Below are 26,950 nucleotides of genomic sequence, written 5' to 3' on the forward strand. Positions count from 1 at the left end.
TGCATGGAGTGGAGTACTATTCTTGAAGTTACTTGGCCTGTTACCAGTTTGCTGTTGGTAGTTGCAAATATGGCAGCCTGATTCTACAGTATTTGCTCCTTGGGGCAATGGCTACAGGTCCCTGATTCCTGATCTGTAACATGGGTAATTATATATTAATTGAGTCACTAATGAATTACAGTTGCAAATCTATGATCCTTTGTATCCAGTAATAAATATTACCACACAATCAGTACTAAGGTAATAGTGAGATTGAAAATTACCAGGCAGAGTCATTCATAATTCAACACTATATACCATTTATTCCCTAAAACTATGTTGGTCACAATATAGATATGAAGCACTTTTTATGTTATATAAGTGAATCAAGTGCAGAATTGTTAGGATGAAAGGAATTAGAGATAGATTATTCCTCCTCTTGCCCATTTTGCTATATAGCAAATGCTTGATCTGAAAGCCAAACCTTGGTCTCCTGGACTGGGAGCTAGGCAATGCAATGGATAAAGCACCAGGCCTGAAGTCAGGAAAACCTGATTTTAAATTTGACTAAAGTTATTAGCTGTGTGAATCTGGGCAAGTCACTTAATCCTATTTGCCTCAGTTTATACATCTGTAAAAATGAACTGGAGAAGGAAATGGTAAACTCCTCCAGTATTTTTTCCAAGAAAATCCTAGCTAGAATCATGAAGAGGAAGAAAAGCAGAAGGAGGAAGAGGAGGAGAAGGAAGAAGAAGAGGAGGAAGAGAAGGAAGAAGAGGTGGAGGAGGAAGAGAAACAGGAGGAGGAGGATGAAGGAAGGAAGAAAGAAAGAAAGAAAGAAAGAAAGAAAGAAAGAAAGAAGAAAGAAAGAAAGAAAGAAAGAAAGAAAGGAAAGAAAGAAAGAAAGAAAGAAGAAAGAAAGAAAGAAAGAAAGAAAGGAAAAGAAAGAAGAAGAAAGGAAGGGGAGGAAGGAAGGAAGGAAGGAAGGAAGGAAGGAAGGAAGGAAGGAAGGAAGGAAGGAAGGAAGGAAGGAAGGGAAGGAAGGAAGGAAGGAAGGAAGGAAGGAAGGAAAGGAAAGGAAGAAGGAAGGAAGGAAGGAAGGAAGCGAAAAGAAGAAAGAAAGAAAGAAAGAAAGAAAGAAAGAAAGAAAGAAAGAAAGGAAAGAAAGAAAGAAAGAAAGAAAGAAAGAAATGAAGAAAGAAAGAAAAGAAAAGAAAGAGAAAGAAGAAAGAAAGAAAAGAAGAAAGAAAGAAAGAAAGAAGGAAGGAAGGAAGGAAGGAAGGAAGGAAGGAAGGAAGGAAGGAGGAAGGAAGGAAGGAAGGAAGGAAGGAAGAAGGGAAGGAAGAAGGAAGGAAGGAAGGAGAAGGAGAAAGAAACAGCATTCAGTCAGTCAGCCAGTCAATAATACATAGGCAAAAATGAAAAAAAAGTGTGTGTCTTAAAACAACTACTACTACCACTGAGGTGACATAAGTCCATAAGGGGCTATGTACTAGAATTTATATAATGATAGAAAAATTTGACCAAATATAAATAATAAAAGGCTTTCTACCCACTTGGCTTTAAAAGGTGATAATTCTGTATTTTATTTTACTCTATTCTATCCCATTTATTAAATATATTATCTACTGTACAAAGAGATATGATAAAATATGAATGAATCTTCAGAAATATGAAATTACTATTGATGCTTATGAGGCAGAATAATTCAATTTGCAGAAAAATCTTCAGAAGAAATGGCAAAATGAATGTTTTTCATTTAGAAGTAAGGAAAGGAATAAGCATTTATATAGTACTTAGTATGTTCTAGTCCCTAACCTAAGTGCTTTATAAATATCATTTCTTTTGAGCTTCCTATTCCTATTCCTGAGAATAGGTGCTGCCATCATTCCCATTTTACAGCTGAGGAAACTGAGGTACAGAGAACTTAAGTTATGTGCCCAGTGTCATACAGCTAGTAATCATCTGAAACCAGGTTTCAAGTCAGGTTTTTCTTCCTGATTGTAGGTCCAGTGTTTTATCCACTGCAGCATTTGTATGATATCCTGGAAAGAAGCCAAAATATAACTTTAGAGCTGAAAGCTACCTTGGCAGTCAGCTCGCCTAACCACTCAATAGATAGATAAGAACATTGGCACTTCTGGCATGTACTAGTTGTGTAGCCATGGAAAAGTCATCATATATGTATAAACCTTAGTGTTGTAATTTACAAAATGGGTCTAATAACATCTATAGTTCCATAACTCACAGGGTTTATGTGAAGATATTTCATGGAAAAGATGTAACCCTTTAGAATCCTAAATCTTGAACAAGAAGAAATCTCAGAAGCCATTTACAAATGAAATCATATTTTTAAGCATTTCATAAACTTTGAAGTGCTACATAAATGTCAGCTATTATTATTCCATGAATGAAACAAAGGTTTTGTTGCCTTCCTCTTTTGAGAGAGATTGGTTCCAGAATTTGAAAATGTAAGAATGTGAAAACTCTTGTACTAGGATTCCACAGGATATGAGATTCAACATCTATAAAGTGACATTTATGAAAGAGAAACCATCAGACAGGTGACAAAGAAAAATGCCAGAGCCCCAAAATAAAAATAAAAAAATTAGCCACCAAAACCTTGACTAAATGTTAAAAATGAAGAAATAAATGATCATGCTCTGTACTTGCAAAAAAAAAAATGAGTAAATGAAAATTTCCAGAGGAAAGAACCACTGGCTAACAAGATTTATCTCCATTAAAGATCAGTACTTGATGGAAAAAAGGAATAATGAAAAACTTGAACATATAAGCATAATGGTTTGTTTTTTAAGTAGTGAACTTTATATTTCAAGTCATGTCTATATTTGTCAACATATAAGACAATTGTAGAATAACAAAAATAGTTCATAGTATGTCATAGGAGTTCTTGATAATTAATCAAATCTAACCTAGCAATGGCAAACTACTAAGGGTAACTAGAAGGTCCCCTGGCATTCCATCCCTAACATCCAGCAACAACAGGCCATGAGACAGAAGGCAATTAGATACAGAAGAATATTATGAATGGGAACACCTTCCTGATTATCTAAAATTCAAACTATAAAAGTTTAAATGGGTTTTTATAGAGATTCCAAATTGCATAACTCTTAAAGTACCTTCAGAATAATTTCAAAGAGGGAGTAAAGTATGAATGGACAAGCTCACATTTTGATTTGGATTCATGCTAGCTGTGGGATTGTTATCAAGTCATAGACTCTAGATGTCCCAGGAACTGCTCTTACATTATAATCATAAACTGTTTTCTCATTTGTTTACCCATTTGTATGGGTGTGGATGGTATAAAGCAGGTAAAAAGGGGCGGGGCCTGAAGTTGGGGAGCATGAGTTTGAATCTTGGCTCTTAAACTTCACCACATTTGTGATCTTGGACAAGTCAGTTGACATGTTTAGGACCCAATTTTCTGATCTGTACAATGAAGGTGAAAATTTATATGACTTAAAAATGCTATTTTTAGCTGTAAAATTATGATGCTTATGTTCAATAAAATGAAGATATTGAGTCAGACAGTCTCTTAGGTCCTTTGAAACTCTAAAACACATAAAATCATAGTTCTCAACAAAAATAAATAAATAGAAATAAAAGGCTATTATGCTCACTCTCTCATTAACTTTTACAAACTCCTCCCTACAATGTTCCATGTTCCCCAAAACCTCTAAGAATGCTTACCTTTCAGGTGGGGGAAGGTAGAACCAAGAAAAGTAGGGAATCCTCAAACCTGCATGTCCATGTCCATAAGATCATGGGATAAGAAAAGAAGCAGGTCAGTCACTACTAACATAAATGAGCCTTTTCACCATTCCCACAATTCTGGTTCCCTCATTCTCATCTCAAGCCCATGACTCCCAAACTGCAACAGCTCCCAGATCTCCACAGCTAGCTCTGCTACTCATTTACCTGTTCAGGCTCTACCCAATCCTGGACTGTGTTGTATGGTGTGCCTACCTACTCCAGACCATTCATCTTCTAGGGGATAAAGTTTTAATTTAGGATGTTGAAATGGAAAGAGTGGGTCTGTGCAAAAGCAAATGAGAGAAGAGTGAGACTTAGATAGTGTGGGGAGAATAGGTAGTGGAGGCAATGGGTATAGACAGATTTTTCTAGCAGTTTAGCTAAAAAAGAAAAGAGAAACATAATGGGATGGTAGGATCTAGGATTTTTAAAGGTTAGAAGAGATGCATTTTTGAAGAATATAAGGAAGGAACCAATAGATTCAGAAAGGTTAGAGATAAGCAAGAGGAGGAAGGTTGACTGAAAGACAAGTCTGCTGGAGAAGATGGAAGGGATTATGTTCAAAGGCACTTGTGGAAGAGTTGAACTTGGCAAACATAAAGGCCACTTCATTATCAGAGACTGGATAAAAGGAAGAGGGTGGATTGATATCAAAGAGTTAGGACATGAATAGAATTGGAGAAGGGAAAACTTAGATAATGGTCTAAATTTTCATCCTAGAATTTGGTTGGATTTAAGCACAATATACTGGTGACATTATTGCAGTATAATTTAGATTAATTCAACAGCAGGTGGAGTACTCTTAGAAAGAGACACTGGGAGGAGAGGAGGTACTCAGCAAACTGAATTTTTTCATATGAAAAGTTTTGCCCTTTGAGAGGTCATACACTACAAGGATGCTACCATTGTTCAAAACCTTTTTGATTTTGATTTTAAAAAGATTTTAAAAATATTCTTCTGAAATTACTAGCAGAGCTATTTTATAAGGAATTGAATCCAATTACTTTATTGCCTAGCTCATTTTTTGACTAAAAATGATAATTAGCATGATCATCAGTCTTATTTATTCAGCTTACCTTTGAACTATTTCCAAAACTCACATCTGACCTCAAAGAATGAACTTTTGCTACTTTTAAAAATCTTTGAAGGCAAGTTCTAATGAATTCCAAAATTGTCCTGAGTCTTTTCAAGTATAAAGTCTTTCAAACTTACTTGACAGAGACAATACCTGTTTGCATGTGCAAGTTCTGGTCAATCGGATACTCTTAAGAGATCTGTATCACCAATGTGTATATTCCTTTCAACAATGCAGATTGCAATTCAACTATCCAATGGAGTGCTGATAAATGTTTTAAGAGCCAACTCTCCAGGGGAAAATATACACAACACCCTTTTAGGCTTAAACTGTATTATCAGCAACTTTATCATTACTTTCTTAAGTCTTAGACAATCACTAAACAATAAATCAAGCCGGGTAGGTGTATTTGCTAATTTCTGGGGTGTAAATCTCACACTGAAGATTTAACAACTCACTCTCCAAAGTCAGTTTAAGCTGATTCTAGAACACTTTTGCATTCATCTCTGTCCATCCTGTCAGACCCTGGTCCATGTTCTCACATAAACTCACTTTAGAACTAGGTCACTCCACCCTTTGCTTTGACATCAGGAAAATATCAGAGGAACACTAAGTCTATCAAAGGACTATAGAAGATGTGGAATATGGAGGGTGGTTGTTTTTGAAGTGTTACATTTAGTCAAATTTCTTCAAACTTTATTAAGTAATGGGGTCCCTTCCCTTCTCCCTAAAGAGAAACAAAGTGCTTTATGTATTGTAGTATTTATAAGATCACAGGATCCTGGACTCATAACTTGAAGGAAATGCATTGATCATCTTGAAATATTCACTAATCCTGGCAAATAGATAACTAGGTTCCATCTGGATTCTACAAGGTGTAGGAAACTCACTGATGCATAATATAGCAATTTCTACTGTTGGGCAGCTCTGATTGTCATTCCTTAATGAGATGAAATCTGTCACCTTGTTCTGTCCTCTGCAACTGAACCAAATAAATCTGGTCCCTCTTCCACATGACTTCCTTATATGTTAATACTTTGAAACAAATTATGGAATGTTGTAATTTATATATGTGATGCTTTCTACTTCGTTATCAGGCTGTCTCTATATAGGGAAAAATAAGTAGAAAAATAAAGTTATCCTCTGGGGGCTGATCACTGGTAAAGTGGATAGAGTGCCAGACCTGAAGTCAGAAAAATTCATTTTCCTAAGTTCAAATCTGGCTTCAGACAGTAGTTATGTGACTCTGACAAATCATTTAAATCTGTTTACTTCATTTTCTACATTTATAAAATGAGCTAGAGAAAGAAATGGCAAAGCATTCCAGAACCTCTGTCAAGAAAACCCTAAATGAGGTCATGAAGAGTCAGACAAGATTGATATGACTGAACAATAAAAATTATATTTTAAATAATTCAAAAGGCATAAAAACACTTTTCTCTTGTTGATGTTAATATTGTGATAAAAATGAGTTTCAGCCATGTGATGGGGAGGTTATAAATTATTTATATAGTTGCTTCAAATTGCTATTTCAATTAAACAAATATTGGTTGACTATAGACAAGTCAATTCTCTTTGGGCCTGAGTTGTTTTTTAATCCTATATAAGGAGAACCCGGTAATGATATTTAATGTGCCTTGAAATCCTGAAATCTAGGATTTTAATTGTGTCTCCTGTGTAGCCTATACTTTTCCCTTGTCTGTGCTGATATCACCAGTCAGAAAATTCATATTACATTGTACATATGCACCTTGTAGTTCCAGTGGCTAATGCATAATCACTCCTTATTCAATTCATTTGCTGGTTCCTGTTCTTTCTCCTACCTCTCAAATATAGACATATCCCCCAAAATTCTGTCTTTAGGCCTCTCTTATGCCTCTACACTCTTTCTTTAGAATCTCATTCTCCCATGGTCTCTGAAAATGCTCATGACTCCTAAATTTATATCTCTACATCTCTACCCACGACCCACAGTTTCTTGCCAGAGAACTCCAGGCTTATATTGCTGTCTATCCACTGGGTACCACCACACTAGAATGTCTAGTTGGCAATTCTACCAAAACATATTACAATCTGAATGCAATACCTTTCACCCTAAACCTTTATCTTCTCCAATTTTTCAAAACAATTCAATTCAACAGGCATGTATTAAGTACTTTCTATGTGTAACTCACTGCCCTAGAATTGATTATATAAAACAAAGCAAAATACAGCTTCTGGCCTCAAGGAGCTTACAATCTACTGAAATAATACGATATATAAAGAAATAAATAATACAGTAGATAAACAAATATATCATTATATGAAGAGGAAAAGAACACTAATAATTATTTCTATGGATTATACTATCATCCTCCTAATCAGAACCAAAGTCATCTTTGACTCCTCACCACCCGTATCTAATACATTTTCAATCATGGTGATACTATTGCCACAATATCCTAAATATATCTCCTTATTTCCAATTACATCCTATTTCAGGTTCTCTTTGCTATCATCATACCCTATTCTCCTTGCCTCTTAAGAGTCCCTCCTTTTTTCTGACTGACTCTTCATACAGTTGCCAAATTAATTTTCCTAATGTAAAATTCTGACCTAAGAATTACTTTACTCTAAAATCTTCAGGGGCTCCCCATTGCTTACAGGATAAATTATAAATTCCCTTAACCAGACACTACACCTACAATTTGGCTCAAACTTACACTACTTGTATGACTTTGGCAAAGTCATATAACCTCTCTGTACCTCAGCGTCCTTAATTGTGAAGGGGTCAGACTAGATGACCTTTAAGGCCCCTTGCAGGTTTGGCCCTATGTTATTTTTTCATATTTGTCTCTCCCATTTATTCTCCATTCCAACCAAAATGCATTAGCTTCCCTCCATACTCTCTTGCTTGCTTCTCTTTGTTTAAATTGATATCTGTTCCTAGAATACAATCTCTCCCAAATTCCATGTTAAATTCCTTTTCTTTCATTGAATACTAGCTCAAGAATCACCTTCTCTGCCATAATACTTTACACTGACATACACTTTTTGATTATAAAGAGTTCCCTTCAAAATGGCAAATAGAACAAGCAAACACTTCTGTCCACATTTTACACAAGAGGATGAAGCTCACATAGACTAAATGATTTGACAACCGTGACATTTTCACATCCAGATCTTTGGTTCTAATTCCAATGCTTTTTCCACTCTCATGTGAAGCTCTCTCAGCTGAGTCAGTTGATAAGCATTTATAAAATCCCTACTATGTGCAAGGTACTGGAACACAAAAAAAAGATAAAAGATAGACTGCTGTCAAAGAGCTTATAATCTTATGGATAAAACAACATGTAAGCAACTATATGCAAAATATATATATATATAGGATAAAGTAGAAATAATAGTAGAGGGAAGGTATTAGTAGTAAGAGAGGTTGGGAAAGATTTCCTATAAAAGGTAGGATTTTAGCTGAGATTTGAAGGAAGTTCAAAGCCAGAGATGAGGAAGAACAGCATTCCATTCATCGAGGGACAGCCAGAGAAAATGCCCCGAGTCAGGAGATGTAGTGTCTCAATAAGGATTTCAGTGTTACTTGATCACAAAGTATGTGAGAAAACTCCCTGTAGAATGGTGAGGAAGGAGGAAGGATATTATCAAGAACTATGACCATCAAACAGAGGATTTTATATTTGTTTGATGCTGCGGGTATAGGGAGCCAATAAATTGTATTAGATGGGAAAATAAGTAATATGGCCAGTCTGTATTTTATAAAGATTATTTTGACAGTGGAATGGAGGCTGGCTGGGAGGGGGGAAAGCCTTGTGGCAGACAGATAAACCAACATGCTATTATAATAGTCCATTCAAAGGTGAGGAGGATCTGCTCCATGGTACTGATAGGGTCAAAGGAAAGAAAAGGAATATGTAAGAAATGTTACAAAAATAAAATAGAGAGGTCTGAAGTATCTCATAGCACTTTGTCTGAAACTCTCCTTTGTAATACCATACTTTACTGCTTTTATTAGACTATAAGCTCCTTGGGGACAGGCCTGTCATTTTTCATCACTGCATCCCTTACACCTAACATTAAGTAGATATTTAACAAATGTTTATTGAATTGGATTGTTAAGTGAGTTGAAGGAGAGAATGAACAGCAATTTTTATGTAACCAAAATTGTTTCTAAATGATGTTAAATAAATGTAGCTGAAGCAGAATTAATTTATCCATTACTAAAGTTCCTACATCTACTGTCTTCCTACTGAAGTGTTTTTATGTTATCTGCTCTTCAACAGCACATCTGTTGGTAGCTTTTAGGAAAGACATGAATAAGTCTATTTCAGAGGAGATAAACTCAAGTAGATCTCTCTCCCCATGTAATAAACAAAGCAATTTAGGGGTTTTTACCCATTTTATTGTGAGCTATTTAAGTGGCATGGGAAAGGAAGCATACTTAGCTCAGCCAGCTCTGCATGTGATGAGCAAAATGTCACTTTAAAAAAAACCACTGCCTTTGTCACTGCTTCTGAAATAAGGTTCTGTCTATGCATACACAATGTGGAAACAAATACACCTGCCTCCAGGCTGTCTGAGTGAGTACAGTTCATGAGCCTGTATGCTCATTTTTTTAAAAAAGATACTCATTGTTCATGCAAACTACCATCAAGTCACCATGCTATTTGTGGACTCACACAGTATCTTTTATGCTCTACATTATCACTGCTTATCCAAAACAGAAAACGCCAAAAATCATTGGCAGGCAAAGACATCCAAAAGAGCATTGTTGCAAGATCCAGACTTCCTTCACTTTCCTATGAATCTCTTCTCTATTCTGTGCCCAACTGAGCCTTGTCTCACTGCCCAATGCCCACCCTACTTCTTCTTTGTCTTATAATGCAATCCAGTGCACAACCACGATGCTTAGGCTTGCCTATGTCTTCTACCTGCTCAAAAAACTCCAGTGGCTCTCTATTGCTACTTGGATCAAATAAAAATTCTATGTTTGGCTCTGGAAGCCATTTACAGCCTGGTCCCAACCTATCTTTCTGACTTTGTTCTACATTTCCATACTCTACACATCAGCCAATTGACTTTATTGTTGTTTCTCACACATAACATTCTATTTCCAATTCCCCTGCTTTTGCACTGTCTACCTATGCTTGAAAAGCTAACTTCCAATCCCAAGAATCCCTTTATTTCTTTAAAATTCAGCATAAGGGACAATAAATAGTACAATGGATATAGAACTGGTCCCGAAATTAGTAGGACCTAAATTCAAATATGGCCTTAGACACCTAACTAGCTGTGTGACTCTGGGCAAATCACTTAATCATACTTGCCTCCCCCCCCCCAAAAAAAAAATAATAAAACTCAACTCAAGAACCACCTTCCATATAGTCTTTTCTGACTCTTCTAGCTGCTAGTCCCTCCTCCTCCCCAATATTAACTTACATTGATTTTGTATATTCTGATATATGTACATTTCTTCCTCCATCCTAAATAGAATTTAAACTCCTATTTTACTTTTGTATCCCCAGTACCAGACATACTTAAAATCTGCTTGCTGATTGATGGATTGATTGACTTGCAAAATGGGGAGGTATTAGTAATAAGAGTGGAGATTTATATATTTTACATACTTTATCCCATTTGAAGATTACAACATCTCTATGAAATACTTAATATTATTATCTCCAGTTCACAAATGAGAAATCTGAGACTGAGAGAAGTTAATGACTCATCCAAAGTCACATAGGTCCATTGGATTGTTTTTTGAGAGGTGACTTGCTTAAGATCACATAGGTAGAAGTTGAATTTGAATTCAGGTCTTCCTGTCTCCAGGGCTGGAGCCACCTAACCGTCCCTATATTGTGAGCTTCTTGAGTTCTGAGACTCTTTCATTTCTCTGTGTACATACCCAGAGCATAACCCAGCGCCTAGCACATAGTAAGACCTTAATAAATGTTTATTGATGACAGATATAGGTGGTAAATATCTAAAGTTAGATCTCATAACTAGTTCTTCTTGACTAAAAGTCCTTCACTTTGTCCACTGTTCCACTGTTCCTTAACCATATACAGCACCCCCTTATACTATTATTATCAGGAAAATAGTTTGGAAACTTGAAAGCACTAAAGTGATTTGAATTATCATTATTCAAATATGACACAAACTAGAAATAAGAAAAGGAGACTAAGTTCAGGCAGGTATTGAAGAGGATGGAGCTTCTCACCACTTGTTCTGGAAAACAGTATTCCAAGTCAAGGTTGTGTTCTTAAGTCCTTGGCACACAATCTCCCTTGATGTCATTGAAGATCAGTTTAACTGAGCCAGCCAAGTGGGAAGTGATATCCTGCACAGGGTGTTGCATTCCACATGACCACTTCCAACAGCTTGTGGTTCTGGACCCTTACATAAAGGGGAAAATCTGCTCTTTCACAAAATCTCCCTCCTGATCCCTACATCGCATTGTTCATTCGAGGTGCTGACAGTATCTGGTGCTGTTTTAGACACTTGGAGATGGAAGCATGACAGAGAGTCTGTATTTATATAGCCTGTTAAACAACCATTCAACTTATTACATTCCCAGAGCTAGTTTTGTTCCAGTCAAATCTTCTGCCAGTAGCAATCCTGCCATTTCCATATTGGTTACTTTGGGGCAGATGGAGTTTAGGGAATCAAGCAAAATGGTGCAAGTCGAAACAGAGAAGATGTGAGGAAAATCATCAGAGAACAATGAACCAATATATATCTGATTATAGAAGATCAAGGATGGTTATAAAAAAAAAGGTCATAAATTAAAGAATCCATGCTTAGAGTTTTTGATTAGGTACTAGGGCCTGTTAAAGAATTCTGAGAAAAAAATGTGACATCTTTCAAAGAAAATAATACTAATAGGGATCAAAAATTTAGAAGTCTTCTCCTTAGGCTTTGATTTTTAACCTTGTTCTCACTATAAATAAAACCCAGTCATAGCTATTCTAGACATGAGCAAATATTTCAGGTTCTACTTAGCTTAACAGATTGAGTTTTGAAAAGAATCAAAAAAGTCTTATTTATTTAACTTGTGTTGATTTTAAAGAAAACTTTATCAATCAAATTTTTAAGTATTTAATTTATAATTAAATGTGCTAATTACAAGTGTTTGATATTCTAATAGGCTTTCTTTTTCTTTTTTTATTCTAAATTTCACAAATGAAATTGGAATAACAGAAAGAGGATGTCATATGGGACCACATATCTTTATTACCTAACTTTCTATTCTCTTCTATTAATTTATGTAAATTCTTCACTGACCTTTTCTTTTTTTTTTCTTTTTGTGAAAACATTGTCACTAGCTCCTCTCCCCTTCTCCAAAAAATTCTCCCCAAATGAATAAAAGGAAAACACAATCCTTATTTATATCGACATTCTTAGATATGTCCTGTTTCCATGGTTACCCTAATCAAACAACTGTCACAAACATCAATGGCGTTTTTTTTGACTTTTTTTTTTCCTCTTTCTGTTGAAGCTCAATATTCTTTTCACAAACATGTCTGCTTTTCCCCATCATAAACTATCAGTTACATTAGTTAAAATGACATGCTAACCTTTTGGGGCCCCAAAACATCCTGATATTCTTCAGTGAGAACTCCTCATCCAGCTTCAATGTACTATCAATTTTTGATTGGGAAAACCAAAAAATGTCCTTCTGGCAAAATGGGATAATTACTCCAGATGCAGATATCATTCTGCTGAAATAACCCAGAAGCTCTGTAGTGAATCACCCAACTATGTTCTTCTCTCCTTTTACACAGGCCTCATCCAAGTTCAATCTTTAATCATTTCTCAGAACTATTGTACTAATTTCCTAAATAGTCTCCCTATTTCTAGTTCATCGTCCTCACATTTAACAAAATAATCTTCCTAAAGTACAGGGTTAATCCAGGTCTCGAATTATGTTATTTTCTGATTATTCTGTGATTCTAGTTGAAATAGCCCTTTAAGAAGGAGATGGATCTGTCAGCACTCCAAAAGGGAATAAGAGTAATACTTTATAGATAATATAATGTTTTAAGGTTGTGAATATTTTACATATATAGTTTCTTTTGATTCTCCCAACATCACTGTCAGGTGTTATTATTTTTTTTGACATTTTACAAAGGGGAAAGAGAGCTTCAAAGTTAAGAAGTTGCCTCCTAACACACAGATTTCTGCCTTGATCAGAGTACAAATCTGAACCCAAGGTTCTAAACACTGGAACTTATGTACAGACTGTCCCAATTAGCATATAAGATATAGAAATAGGTATGTATATGTGTATATACATATATATATATGTGTGTGTGTATGTGTATGTGTGTGTATATATATATATATATATATGTGTGTGTGTGTGTGTGTGTGTGTGTATGTATATGTAGGTAGGTATGTATAGATAGTCCATAGCAATTCATTAAATTTGCATCTTTAGATCACGTAGAGATTGTAATTGTAGAGAACGAGATTTCATTGTGTCAGTGAAAAAATGCTCATAAATTAAATCACAGATCTTTTGAAGGCTGATGTCACTCAAGGAACAACCCTAATGTCATTAGTGAACATAAGGAATTTGGCTTTCTGGAGAATGTTTCACAGTAAATCAGTGACTATGAACATTAGAATTATCATTATTCAAATACCTAAAGGAAACAAATGTGATTCAGAGCACCAAAAGCAGCACATAGGAGGCCCCCATTTAATTCAATCTAAGAAACATTTATTATATTATATTATATTATATTATATTATATTATATTATATTATATTATATTATATTATATTATATTATATTATATTATATTATATTGTATTATATATTATATCTTATATAAGACAGTGTTCTAGACTCTAAGGGAATAAAGTAAAATAACCATAGTCATCTTCAAGAAGCTTACATACTACTGAAGGGAAATTATTTGTATAGGAATAATTATAGTATGAAGTAAATTGAGAACAAAGAGAGAACTAAGAAATAGAGAAGACCATGAAGGAAACTATACCAGCAATGAATATCAAAGAAAGACAAGGATTCTTAGGTGCAAAGATGATGAGTTCATTCTAGGTGAGACATCTTTCACAATGATACTTTTTTTACCTTAAACATAAACATTAACAAAAAGGCAAAAGAAATAATATTATTATGTATATATTCAAGCCTATATACATATATATGTATTTTCACACCTATATATGTACCACATGCATGGACATATACAAACAAATGGTTATACATGTGTTGGTATTGCATTTAAATGTATATAAACATGTATATATGTACACTTAATATATTTATATCAATATTATCATTTCTTGTTATATAAATGGATATGTTTAAAATAAAATGTCATTGTGAGAGATGCCACACCTGGAATGCACTCTATAATCTTTGATTTTGTCTGCGTGTGAAAGAGATAGAGACAGAGAGAGAGAAAGAGAGAGACAGAGACAGAGACAGAGCAAGACAGAAATAGACAGAGACACAGAGAAAGAGAAAGAGAGAGACAGAGAGAGAGAAAGAGAAAGAGGAGAAACAGAGAAGAGAGACAGAAAGAGAGCGAGCTGATATTTCCTGGATATATGAGCATGTATACATTCATAAGCAGACATATATACATATATATATGCACACATATTTATGCAATACATATATGTATGCAACTATATATATATATATATGTAATACATTTGTGCATGTATGTATATATACACACAAATGTACGTGTTGTCATTTATTTCAGTCATATCTGACTCTCCTTGGGATTTTCTTAGCAAAGACACTAGAGTGGTTTGCCATTTACTTTTTCAGTTCATTTTTCAGATGAAAAGCTAAGGAAACAGGGACAAGTGACGTGCCCAGGGTTGCACAGCTAGTGAGTATCTAAGGCCAATTAGAATTCACAAAGAGGAGACTTCCTGACTTCAGGTCTGGTATTCTATCCACTGTGCTACCTAGCTTCTGCATACATATATATATATATATATATATATATATATATATATATATATATATATATATATATATATATATATATATATATATATATATATATATATATATATTTATACTGTTTTCCTTAATATAAGCTACTTTTCAGAGGAAATTGCAACTCTAAGGAACTGAAAGATTTCACCAAAATTATACAATGAGGGAACTGAGAAAAGGGCCTCAAGCATTGATTTTGTTTTGCCAAAAACTTGAATTCCTAGGTCTCCTTGTGCATAGAGTACTGGATCTGGAATGAGTAAGAACTGAGTTCACAATCCAGCCTTAGACCCTTCAAGAGTGTGACCTTAGGCAAGTCATCTGACCTCTGTTCCCTTCCCTCATCTATAAAGTAAGAATAATATTATCCATTTCCTAGAATTGACAAGAGGATAAAGTGATAGAAAAATTTTAAATGCTTTGAAAAATGTTGTCATATAAATTCTAGCTATTACGTTAGCAATTATTAATATAAGATGATGTGAAAAAATAGATAGCCCTTAATATAAAGAAATTCCAGAACCTTCCAGACACTAGGAAGTTAGAAGATGTTACCAAGACAAACGACAGGCAAAATTGTGAAGAGGGCAAAGTTTGCCTTGAAATTCCCAGTTTTTCTTCAATTCACCCATCACAAGGTCAGATGCTAGTTCCTTATTTCTGTCCCATATATACTTAGAATACCCTAATTAAGAGCTCCATACTTTACGGCATTGAGCTTTTAAAATGATTTTGTGTTTATATGTATATAGTTCTGTCTATGATATGTACAAATAAAATATCACAGATAATAAATTAAATATTTTTCTGCATTTGTTGAAATATCTTAGAGGCAAAAAATGATCAGCAGGATGATCTCAGAGAGGTCTGGAGAAACTTAAATGAACTGATGCTAAGTGAAGTGAGTAGAATCAGGAGATCATTATGCATGGAAACAAGATAATAAGATGATCAATTCTGATGGACATGGCTCTTTTCAACAATGAGGTGATTCAGGCCAATTTGAATAAAGTTGATATGGGGCGAACCATCTGCATCCAGAGAGAGGACTATGGGGATTGAATGTAAATCACAACATAATATTTTCACCTTTTTTGCTGTTATTTGCTTGCTTTGTTTTCTTTCTCATTTTTTTCTTTTTGATCTGATTTTTCTTGTGCAGCATGATAAATGTGGAGATAATTACAGAAAGTTGCACATATTGAACATATATTACTTGCTATCTAGAGGAGGAAGGAGGTAGGGAGAGAAGAGAAAAAATTGGGAAAACAAGATTTTGCAAGGGTCAATGCTGAAAACTATTTTTGTATATACTTGGAAAACAAAAAGCTAACTACTGGACTTATATCCCAAAAAAATGCTAAAGAAGGGAAAGGGACCTGTATGTGCCAAAATGTTTGTGGCAGCCCTTTTCATGGTGGCTAGAAACTGGAAAATGAATGGATGCCCATCAATTGGAGAATGGTTGGGTAAATTGTGGCATATGAATGTTATGGAATATTATTGTTCTGTAAGAAATGACAAACAGGATGAATACAGAGAGGCTTGGAGAGACTTACATGAACTGATCTGAGTGAAATGAGCAGAACCAGGAGATCACTATACACTTCAATAACAATACTGTATGAGGATGTATTCTGATGAAAGTGGATATCTTTAACATAGAGAAGAGCTAATCCAATTCCAATTGATCAATGATGGACAGAATCAGCTACACCCAGAGAAGGAACACTGGGAAATGAGTGTGAACTGTTTACATTTTTTTTTCTTTCCAGGTTATTTTTACCTTCTGAATCCAATTCTTCCTGTACAACAAGAAATTCGATTCTGCACACACATATTGTATCTAGGATATACTATAACATATTTAACATGACTGCCTGCCATCTAGGGGAGGGGGTGGAGGGAAGGAGGGGAAAAATCAGAACAGAAAGGAGTGCAAGGGATCAAGTTGTAAAAATTTACCCATGCATATGTACTGTCAAAAATGTTATAATTATAAAAGAAAAAAAAGAAAAAAGAAAAAAAGAAAAGAAAAAGCTATTATTTAAAAAAAAAAACTATGAGAAAAAAAAAGAAATGTCTTACAGGCCTAGTGAAGCATACCAGTGAGCTTAATTCTAAGCAGTTGACTCAGATTCATCTCTTTGTAATTGCACTTCTGTATCCCTAAAGCCATGAATTAAATTCCCCAATCTTACTTGTGGGGTTCCCTGTGGCAATATATAAAGTGGTGAGAATAGGGATTGATGGAATTATGATAGGGAAGATACTAAATCTCTACTTTGTTAAAGTAAGGTATAATTCATAATGATATTTCTCCAATTTTATCATACTTTTACAAAAACAACATATATTCTGCATAATACTATATTTAGTAAATGAACAACCTAATACCATGAGTATTGGAGTGACGGCCCCTCCTCTCCATCCTACTGGCAGTCCTTCTTGACTACTATTTCAACTCTTTAATGTACTTTCCTTAATAATCTAGCCTTTTTTCCAAAATAAAAATGCCATCCAATAGTTATGACAATTTTTATTGATGATAAATTATGATTCTGGAGCTAACTTTGAGCTCTTTTAATTTATTACCAAAAGACATTTTAGTAAATCTCTAATGACACAAAATACTTTACAAATATTGATTCATTTGATTCTCATAACAACCAAAAACCATGTAACTTATACCTATTTTTAAAAAGAGAAAGTTAAGGCACAAAAAGATTGACTAGACCAGGTTCATACAGCAAATAAAATCAGAGGCAGGAGTAGAAGAATCTAGGATATCCTGACCCTATGTCTAAGACTCTATCTACTAACACCTTTCAAAATGCCTAACCTAATTGTGGATGGAAAGCAAAATAAATTCATACACTTTTCTTTTGTGAAGTACCTTTAAAATGATGCTGTATGTCTATGTGTACAGTTCCATCTGTGGGAGGCATATAAAAAGTATAGTATATTTCAGATAAAAATCAAATGTCCAAGAAGTGACTGGTTCTGAAAAAGTAGTTGAAACAAGGGAGACTCAGCAAAATACAAATTGTGTGTGTGCCTGATATTGAAGCACTTTCATGACCTACGATGTCCACTTCTTTTAATTTTCAGAATACCCAATGATTCCATTAGAATGACAGCTCTTTCTGCAATTGTTAGAATATCCTGTGGGCACAGTATGGTATATTGTTGAACTTAATTGGCTTCCAAGAAGTTGACCCTGCTTCATTTCCTTGTCAATGCACAATAAGGTGGAGGGGGAGGTTGAGGGAAAAGGAAAAGAAAAGGAAAAAAAAAAAAAAAAAACCTCTAGTGATACTATGGAGAGTAAGCTAAGACAAGGAGAATATAAAGAAGAAAAAGAATGGGACCCAGATGGCCTGCGAGGGGCCTCAATATTGACCTGAGAGTGTCAAGGGGGAAAAAGAGAGAGAGAGAGCTAAATGGATGATACATGGCTCTTTGGCTCAGTAGACATCTGGGGGAAAAGGTCAAAGGACTTCTATTGGTCACTGACAAAACAGCTATAATCTGCAGGATTTATAACCTTACATACAGACCAACAAGAGCACACATTAAGAACTTAGGAAAACTCATGATCATTAAGATAGAGTCAATTGGAAGTTAAAAGCCAAGCTTGATCATATGTGTTATTTGTTTGTATCCAATCCCAATATATAATGATAACATGATTAGTGTGGCTGCATTTGCTTAGAAAGGCATCTATGTCACTAGGGGCTCACTGCTTTATCAAGGGAAATAATGACCAAATGGAGAGGCAGAGCAATAAAATATTCAATTTGTGCATAGGTTTATAGATTTACACCTGAAAGGAACCTCAGAGGTGATTTCTAACCTCACAATGAAGAATTTAAGTGCAAGAGAAATATAGGGATTTCTCCTAAATTAAGGCATTAGTAAGAAAGAGAATTTTAATCTAGTTCTCTGATTGCTGAAATTATATTCTTCCTGTACTATGCATCTTGCCTCCCAAGTTCTAATAGATTTCTGTGTGATACCAAATAGCATCAGCATCTAAAAAAACAGAAATAAGTTTCTATCAACCAGAACAGAAGGGAGTTTTACTGTTACCAAAAGGCTAAGTACTTCTGGTCTGCTGGGGGAAAATGTGTTTTTTCCATGAATGAGTAAGCTTTCCCACATAATTCTTAGACATGGGCTTAGAGATGTGGGTATGTAAAGGCAAGGACAGGACAAGATCACTACTCATGTCTGTATGTAATCCTTGAAGCTGAAGGAATTGATAGGAAATCTATTTTCAAGGTTATATAAAAATAAGTGCACTAAGATCTTAGTGCATAAAAAGTCCCTTAGAGATTATCTACTTTAGCCACACTTATTTTTGAGGAATGCCAACGAAAGAGAAGGGGTAGCCCTGGAAGAAAAAAAAAAACTTGTAAGACAAATAATTTGTTTAGCACTTTCTCTTTTACCATGAGGGATCTGACTTGACTTTAGTCCTTAGCTTTATGGGACTATCTGCCTCCTAGTAGTTAAGGTCATTTGGATAAAACCTCAGCTGCCTACTAAGAAAATGAGTTTAGCTGCATCTAAGCAAATCAACAAACTCTAAATTATGGCTGTGTATATATACCTATCCCTATATATATATTCTTTCATTCAGACAATCATTCCCTGCAGAGCTGTTGAAGGCAGATAGTGATGTCATTCCCCAAGGAGGGTCAAATCACTTCTCTGACAGCACAAGCATGGTTATTCTTGTTAGTACCACCCTCAGCCTTCGAATGAGCTCCTGACATGACTGTAGCCTTGCCCAACTGGCCATCTTCCAATCATATCACAGTTGTTGTTTGGCTGTCTTGTGACAATTTCCTTTCACCTGTGAAATGCCATATGGCGGTATCTCTGTGAGAGATCATACAAGCAGCCAGAACCTACTTGAAAGAAGTTTTAAATTTGAATGGAAAAAAATTAAGAAAAAAAATCAAGTTTTCTTATCTGCAGCTAAGGATGCATTATTGGTACCCTTTCTGATATAAAGGGGAAGGAATCAAGCTGAGTTGTAACAATAACAACACAATATTTATCATCTGTGTAATTCCATAATGAAGCACATATAATTCCATAAGAGGAAGACAATTTGCTTTGAAGGGAGTTTTCACCTTGCTAGCAGTAAGGCAGATTTAAGAGTAAGTCTCTAATAATGTAAGCATTTCCAAGTATTACCTTCTCTCAGTTTTCACACCATCATCTGTCTCCTCAGAATTTAAAAAGGTGCTAAGACAAATTATAAGCCTGTCTCACTGGTAACCAATAAGGACGCTTGAGTCTGGAAAATCCCCTTAGGAATAAAAGAATCAATTTATTTGACCAACTCCAGGGCATCAAACCAAGGAGTGAATTTTATTCAAAAAAGATATTCCACGTCAAACTGACACCCTTAGAAATCTCTAAACACCCATTTAATATTCTATAGACATAGTTTTTGGTTGCTGTGGAGCACTAATCTGAATTCTTCTTGTTTTATATTATATGAGGGTGGAAACAACATATTTTGGTAGTATCAGTGTTTCAGATAGATTTGCTAGTTTAAAAAAAACAGCTACTGAAGTGACAAAGATTAGGAAACTAAAAGATGTTCAAATGTATAAATGTAAGTTGTAAAATACAGAGAATAAATGCTGAATGTCATTGTTAAAATCACTTTCATGATGAAAACTTTGCAGTTATATTAAATATTTATAACACACTCTACCTATTTACAACTTTATAAATGTTCAAAAGAACTCATCATCTCAACTTGAAAACAATTTCACGCCAATAAGGAATAACTTTTTTTTTAAAAAGTAAGGAGACATTCATTATACAAGGGGGAAAAATCTCATATTAATAGATATTTGTTCAGTATTGTACAATAAAAAATTTTTTTAGATTTTTATAATTTCCCAATGAAACAAAAGTAATCTTACTCCTAGATAAGCAGCCATTCCTACACAAACATTGAGGAGGGCTTTCTCCACAAAATTAAAAATATTTTGTCAAAAATGATCTGATTTATAGTCATTTATTTAGGAAGTGCCCCAACAGCAGAAAGTACCTTACAAACATCAAATTAGGCAGAAGAATAAGTCAAGTTGTGATGCATTGTTGGCTAATCAATGAGAGCCAGAATGATTTGGGTTTAAGACATAGTCCTTCAAAAAGAAATCTAGTAAGTAAACCCCAAGATATCTTGGGAGGTTTCAGCAATTCAAAAAGAAATTTTATATTCTTTTGGGCAGAGCATCTGCAGTTAAGAGTATGATATCCTATGTAAAAAGGAAGGAAGGAAGGAAGGAAGGAAGGACGGAAGGAAGGAAGGAAGGAAGGAAGGAAGGAAGGAAGGAAGGAAGGAAGGAAGGAAGGAAGGAAGGAAGGAAGGAAGGAAGGAAGGAAGGAAGGAAGGAAGGAAGGGAGGGAATGAAAAGAAAGGAAGAAGCTATGTTGCCCAATTTATTTGACCTCCATTCTTGAAGAGAACCATGACATCAAGAAGGTGACGCCATGATGTACAAATAATGTTCACTTAGCCATAATCTCATTGTATCACTCAAAGTGAGATTTATTAAAGGTGTTAGCTTCAAAAGACCAAGATCTCCCATTGTATCAAGAGCCTAATAATCCTAACCTTTATCTTGCCACTGGATGCAAATCACTCTGGCTGAAAAAGAAGTGGGGCTGGTGACTTTGCACAACCCAGATTCATCTAAATCCAATTCACTTGCCCTCCATCACCATCCTGATTGTGTGGTGCTCTTCAGGAAGGAAGGACAAATAACATTAAATGGTCCAATTAATGTAAATTGGTGAGCGCTGTGTTGATTCTAGTTAAGTATAATCAAAGGTAGCATATGATAATAAAAGGAAAAAAAACTGCCAAAATTTCAAGGTTCTTTGCCACAGGGACTCCAAATGTTATTTCTGCCCCCATACTTCCTTCCCATGAAGGTAAGTGCATTTCAATGATAAATTGAACTCCATATTTCTAGTCTGTGTAAGTCTATAAAAAACTTCCATGGGGAATTATATTATTGAGTTACACAGACTGAGAATCTAGCTATAGGATTAGATGAGAGAAAACATTCTCCTTCCTCCTTAGATTTGATTACAGACGTTAAGCACTGAATCACTGAGATGGGGGTATTGGGGAGTTTATATTTCATAAATTGTTACCTGGAGGCCCTCTATTGCTAATCTCAGCATGCTTGGTGTGAGTTTAGAGGCCTGTTTGAAGGTGAAGTTACTCCAGTCTATGATCAAAACAAATCCATTCACTTGTAGTTCTGGATCTTCAATCATGGCTTCCAAAGAAAGAAGTATGGCCCGCAAAATATCCACTAAGGTGTACCTATGGGCAACAGAAAAAGTACTAATTAAATCAGAGCACTCAGAAGCCTCAGAAAGTCAACAGCATACCTTGAAATGTTTCTTTAAAGTGCCTCAACAAATTTACAAGACTTTGTTTTTTTAAAGCCATTAAAATATCTCTAATGCATAGATTCTCAAAAGAAATACTACATTTTCACATTTCATATAATAAAAAAAAAAAATCCATGGCCAAAAAAACTTAATTTGTTACACTGGTGAACTAGTCTTTGCAAAAAAAAAATACATTATCTTCAAATTATTAGATTCACACATCATATAATCTAATTATAAAATGGCTCTACATATATCATATGAATCATTGCATCTTTCTCTACTCCTTGTTTTTATTGACCATTTTTCAGTCATGTTCAACTTTTCATGATTTCAGTTGGGGTTTTCTTGGAAAGATACTGGACTGGTTTGCCGGTTTATCCTCCAACCCCAACAGATGAGAAACTAAGGCAAATATGGGCAAGTGATTCACCCAGAATCACACAGCTAGCAAATATCTTAGGCCAGATTTGAACTCAGATGTATCTCCTGACTTCAGGTCCAGTATCTAAATTGCACTACCTTGGCTACCCGGCCTTCTTTGTAGTTTTCAATTTTACTGCCAAAACCTACTTGAGAATGATACTCCTAAAAGAATCCTATCACATTTACAAAAGATGTTTCCTAACTCCTTGTTCTAGAATCTCCTCAGGCAGAGTAAGAGGAATGTTTCTATAAATGATAAGAATATCACATCATATTTAAAAGTAATATTTACTAAGGTTAAATTTATTGCCTAAATTGAGTTTTTCTTTTCAAAAGTTAAAAATGAAGAAAACAGAGAGGACTAATAAATTTGAGATCTTAATGAAAAATTAAATTTCATTTGTTATAATTATATCTTAATTTGTGGAGATCATGTTTACTTCTAATATTTGACATGCAGAACTTTAAAAAGAAAACACTTTATATAATTTCTTGATAGTTGTTAATAGTCTATTTCTCCCTTCACACCAAGAATAACAATATCATAAACAATGTACTCTTGTAAGCATATGATCGTTAAGAATTCACAAAATGCATTCTATGTGTTCCTTAACTATAGTAGATACTAATGGGCACAAATAAAAGGTAAGCCAACTGTTCATTCCCGTCCTTTCTCCCTTCTTTTCCTTAAAGAAATTCACACCTGAACAGTCACAGCAGTCACCCTTTCAGCTCATATTGCTACCGCAATGGCTCTGAAAATGAGTTCAATTTTGTTTGTTGCTGTTTGTATTTTAAATTCCCCTCTGGGGAGTCATCAGTAACCATCTAGCACCAGAATTAGTGAAACATCATAGTAATATTGAAAGGGTTTCTATTAATCTCCTATCTAATAAAACCTAGTAAGATTCTACAGATTTTACAGCCAGAAGACAGCAATAGACATCATGGGATATGTACTTGTAGAGGGGAAAAAAACTGGTTTCTCCCTCAAGGAATAAGTGAAAAGCTATCTAGAAATTTTTAAATATTATTAGAATAATGCATTCTAACCTTGAACATAAGAAAAGAGACAATATAATTATGTTACATAACATGAAATTGTAAGATACATGAATCAATAATATGAACAGGTAAGAAGGCTTTAAAAAAACAGTAAAAAAATTTTAAAAGGAAGACAATTCTAATGCCATTTCAAATATTTATTAGTTATGTCACCTATTAGTTTTTATTCACATTAATTCACACACATACTGCAAATCTTAAAGTGCTATGTAAATGTTAACTTATTACTATTATTGTCCTTTTGCCAGATTACTGACCTGAAGAAATTAAAACAAAGCTAAAAATTAATAAACAAAACTAAAACTTCTTTAAAAAATCAGGGTAAAAGACAGTAGCCTTTAAGTTGACAAATCAAACATTAAAGTATAAGAAATTAACTTCATTTAAAAAGAATATGACAGGCTTTAGAGTTGTGATTTATCAGGCACATACTGTAAATATGTATTTAGATGGTTTCTATTAGATACTTTGTGCTTCTACAGCTTCTTAAACTGATATCTGCCTTATCATCCTATGTTCTCCAAGGCTGCTGAATGAACTCAAACTCTATCAAGTTCTACTACAGTAGAAGAGCTTTAAAATACTTGGATCTAATTTCTGAAGACAAACCTTGAGCTAAATGGAGAGGCTCATCACTAGCAAATTGCTGAATCCATTGGCTATCACAGATCACATAATAAAGAGAAATGCAAAGTCCCCTTCCCCATCAGTCCTAACGGTGACAGAGTAAAGGAAATAGGGACAGAGAGAGTTGGGAATCTCAGACTTTCTACAAATATTAACTTAGTTGTGGCTGTAGGGGTAGCAAGGCAGAAAAGTGGAGAGAGAACCAGGACTGGAAGTCAGGAAAAACTGAGTTCAAATCCAATCTCAGATACATACTAGCTGTGTGATCCAGGCAAGTCACTTAACCCTGTTTGCCTCAGTTTTCTCATCTACAAAATGAGCTAGAAAAGGAAATGCAAAGCACTCCAGTATCCTTGCCAAGTAAACCTCAAATAAGATCACTGAGTTGAACACAACTGAGAAAAAAAACTGAAAAACAACATGCATACCCCCCAAAAAAACACCACATACACACACTGTGAAATATACATCCAGTGAATGATAAACAGACTCATTCATCAAATGAATTTACATATGTAAATTGTTTGCAATCCTTTTGCTGTTGTTACCAATGGAAAAACTGAATTGTATAAACTAGATATTCTCAGAATAAATAACCAGAAAAAAAGAAAGGAATATGTTGATGAAAGTTGACTGTCGAGTTCTCCTTGAAAAATTAAATAAAGGAGTTCATGGAGTTGGATTTATAATATGCTACTCTAAACTAAAAGAAATGTCATTTTATGGACCATTTGTTCATCTAAGATTCCAGGGCTCATGATAAATATTTGCAAGAAGTCTGTTATCAAAAGAAACCTCATTTTATATTTTAAAAAAATCCATTGTGAAATACACAAATAGATAAATCTACAAAGAACTCAGTGTTGTTCAGTTGTATTTGACTCTTCCTGACCCATTTGAAGTTTTCCTGGGAAAGATATTGGAGTGGTTTGCCATTTCCTGCTCCAGCTCATATTACAGATGAGGAAACTGAGGCAAACAGGGCTAAGTGACCCGTCCAGGGTCAGATAGCTATTAAGTATCTGAGGCTACATGTGAATTCAAGTCTTGCTGATCCAGTCCCAGCACTTTATCCACTGTACCCACTTGGTTAATCCAGAACAACTAGTAAAACCTCTCAAATTAAATATACCTCTTCTCTGTTTAGAGGCAGCAATAGCATACTGGACAGAATTGGCCTTAGATCCAGGAAGCCTTACCTCTAGAATATACTAGTCATCTGGCTTTTTGCAAAGTCCCTTAACCTCTCAGCATTTTAAGCAACTCTTAGCTAGGTTTGTAGGAAAGATTTTCTTTATCGAGTAATTACATATCTCAAGGAAGTCATAGGTCCAGTTACTAACATTCTCATGCTTAGTAACTTTTGACATCATAGTTTTAAAATTGAAAGGAACTTTGGAGATCACTGAGTCCAATTTCTTCATTTTACAAATGAGGAAACTAAGTCACAGAAAGATTAAAGGGTCTTTCCTAGTTCTCACAGATAGTAAGTATCTTAAGGTAGAACTAAGCCTAGCTCCTTCTGATTCCAAGCCCAGCACTCCATCCACCCACTCTCTTCAACACAAAAGTTGAACAATAATAAAGAATGTGAGAAGCCCAAGAACACTCACGCTTCAAGTACATGAATAAGTGTTTTAGAAAAAAAGATATGAAAGATACTAGACATGATAAATAACATCATAAAGAATTAAATTAATTATTTTTAACAGATGGGAAATGGTTTATTACTGATGTAAAAGTCTCTCCAGAGTCAGCCATCTATAAAGAATCAGGCTACGCTTTTGTTAGAGCAAAGGTCAACTTCACCTGGTCATAACAGTATTCATTATTTTTATCTAAAAATTCTTTCCCCTCCCCCAAGATTTATTACTGATATTAAAAATCTTACCATCCTTCTAGGTACAACAACCTGTATACACACACAGATACACACATACACACACACACATTCTCATCTAATGGTAGCCATCTAGGGGACAAATAGGGAAGGGAAGAAAGAAAAAAGAAAAAAAAATTACATGATAAATTTATCATATATTTAAAAGGAATAGAAAATTATACATAATAGATTTGCAGTTTTATGTACAAGTATCTTTTTTATTAAAAATGCTTGTTTTATTCCATAAATTAAAAATAAAATAATTTTTAAAATCATAAAAAATACCTCACTCTTACTTACAGATATATACAATCTGTTCTGAAATTCGATCATTGCTACTTTTACATTTCTCCTTCTTTTCCCCTTCTCTTCACTCATTCAGGCCCCCATCACCTTTTACCAGTATTATTGCAATAACTTTATGAGATTACTTGCCTCCTATCTCTCTAATCAATCTACTCCACTGCTAAAATGATTTTCCTAAAACATAGGTCTGACACTATCTCAAATATCTTCTACTCAGTAAACTTCACTAGCTCCCTATTGCCTACAGAATCAAATATAAGCACCTCTGTTTGAAAGAAAGTTCTGCCTGACCCATTTGTACATTTACAGTCTGATTCTATTTACCTTCCTCCACTAATTCTACAATCCCACCATATTGACCTCCTTTTGCTGATCTTTGAATATGACACTCCAG

At 34.6% G+C, this 26,950-nt stretch overlaps 1 protein-coding gene across 1 annotated transcript in view; it reads right to left on the reverse strand.

Annotated features, from left to right (window-relative positions):
- The window catches only part of CLVS2 (clavesin 2), a 103,866-nt gene that overhangs the window by 48,343 nt on the left and 28,573 nt on the right, over nucleotides 1-26,950 (reverse strand). The window contains exon 2 of the mRNA XM_074309969.1: nucleotides 22,005-22,179. Coding sequence (XP_074166070.1) covers nucleotides 22,005-22,179 — 175 coding nt within the window. The remainder of the gene's footprint in view (nucleotides 1-22,004; nucleotides 22,180-26,950) is intronic.

This window comes from Sminthopsis crassicaudata, chromosome 4 (assembly GCF_048593235.1).
Source record: "Sminthopsis crassicaudata isolate SCR6 chromosome 4, ASM4859323v1, whole genome shotgun sequence".
Classification (NCBI taxonomy): domain Eukaryota; kingdom Metazoa; phylum Chordata; class Mammalia; order Dasyuromorphia; family Dasyuridae; genus Sminthopsis; species Sminthopsis crassicaudata.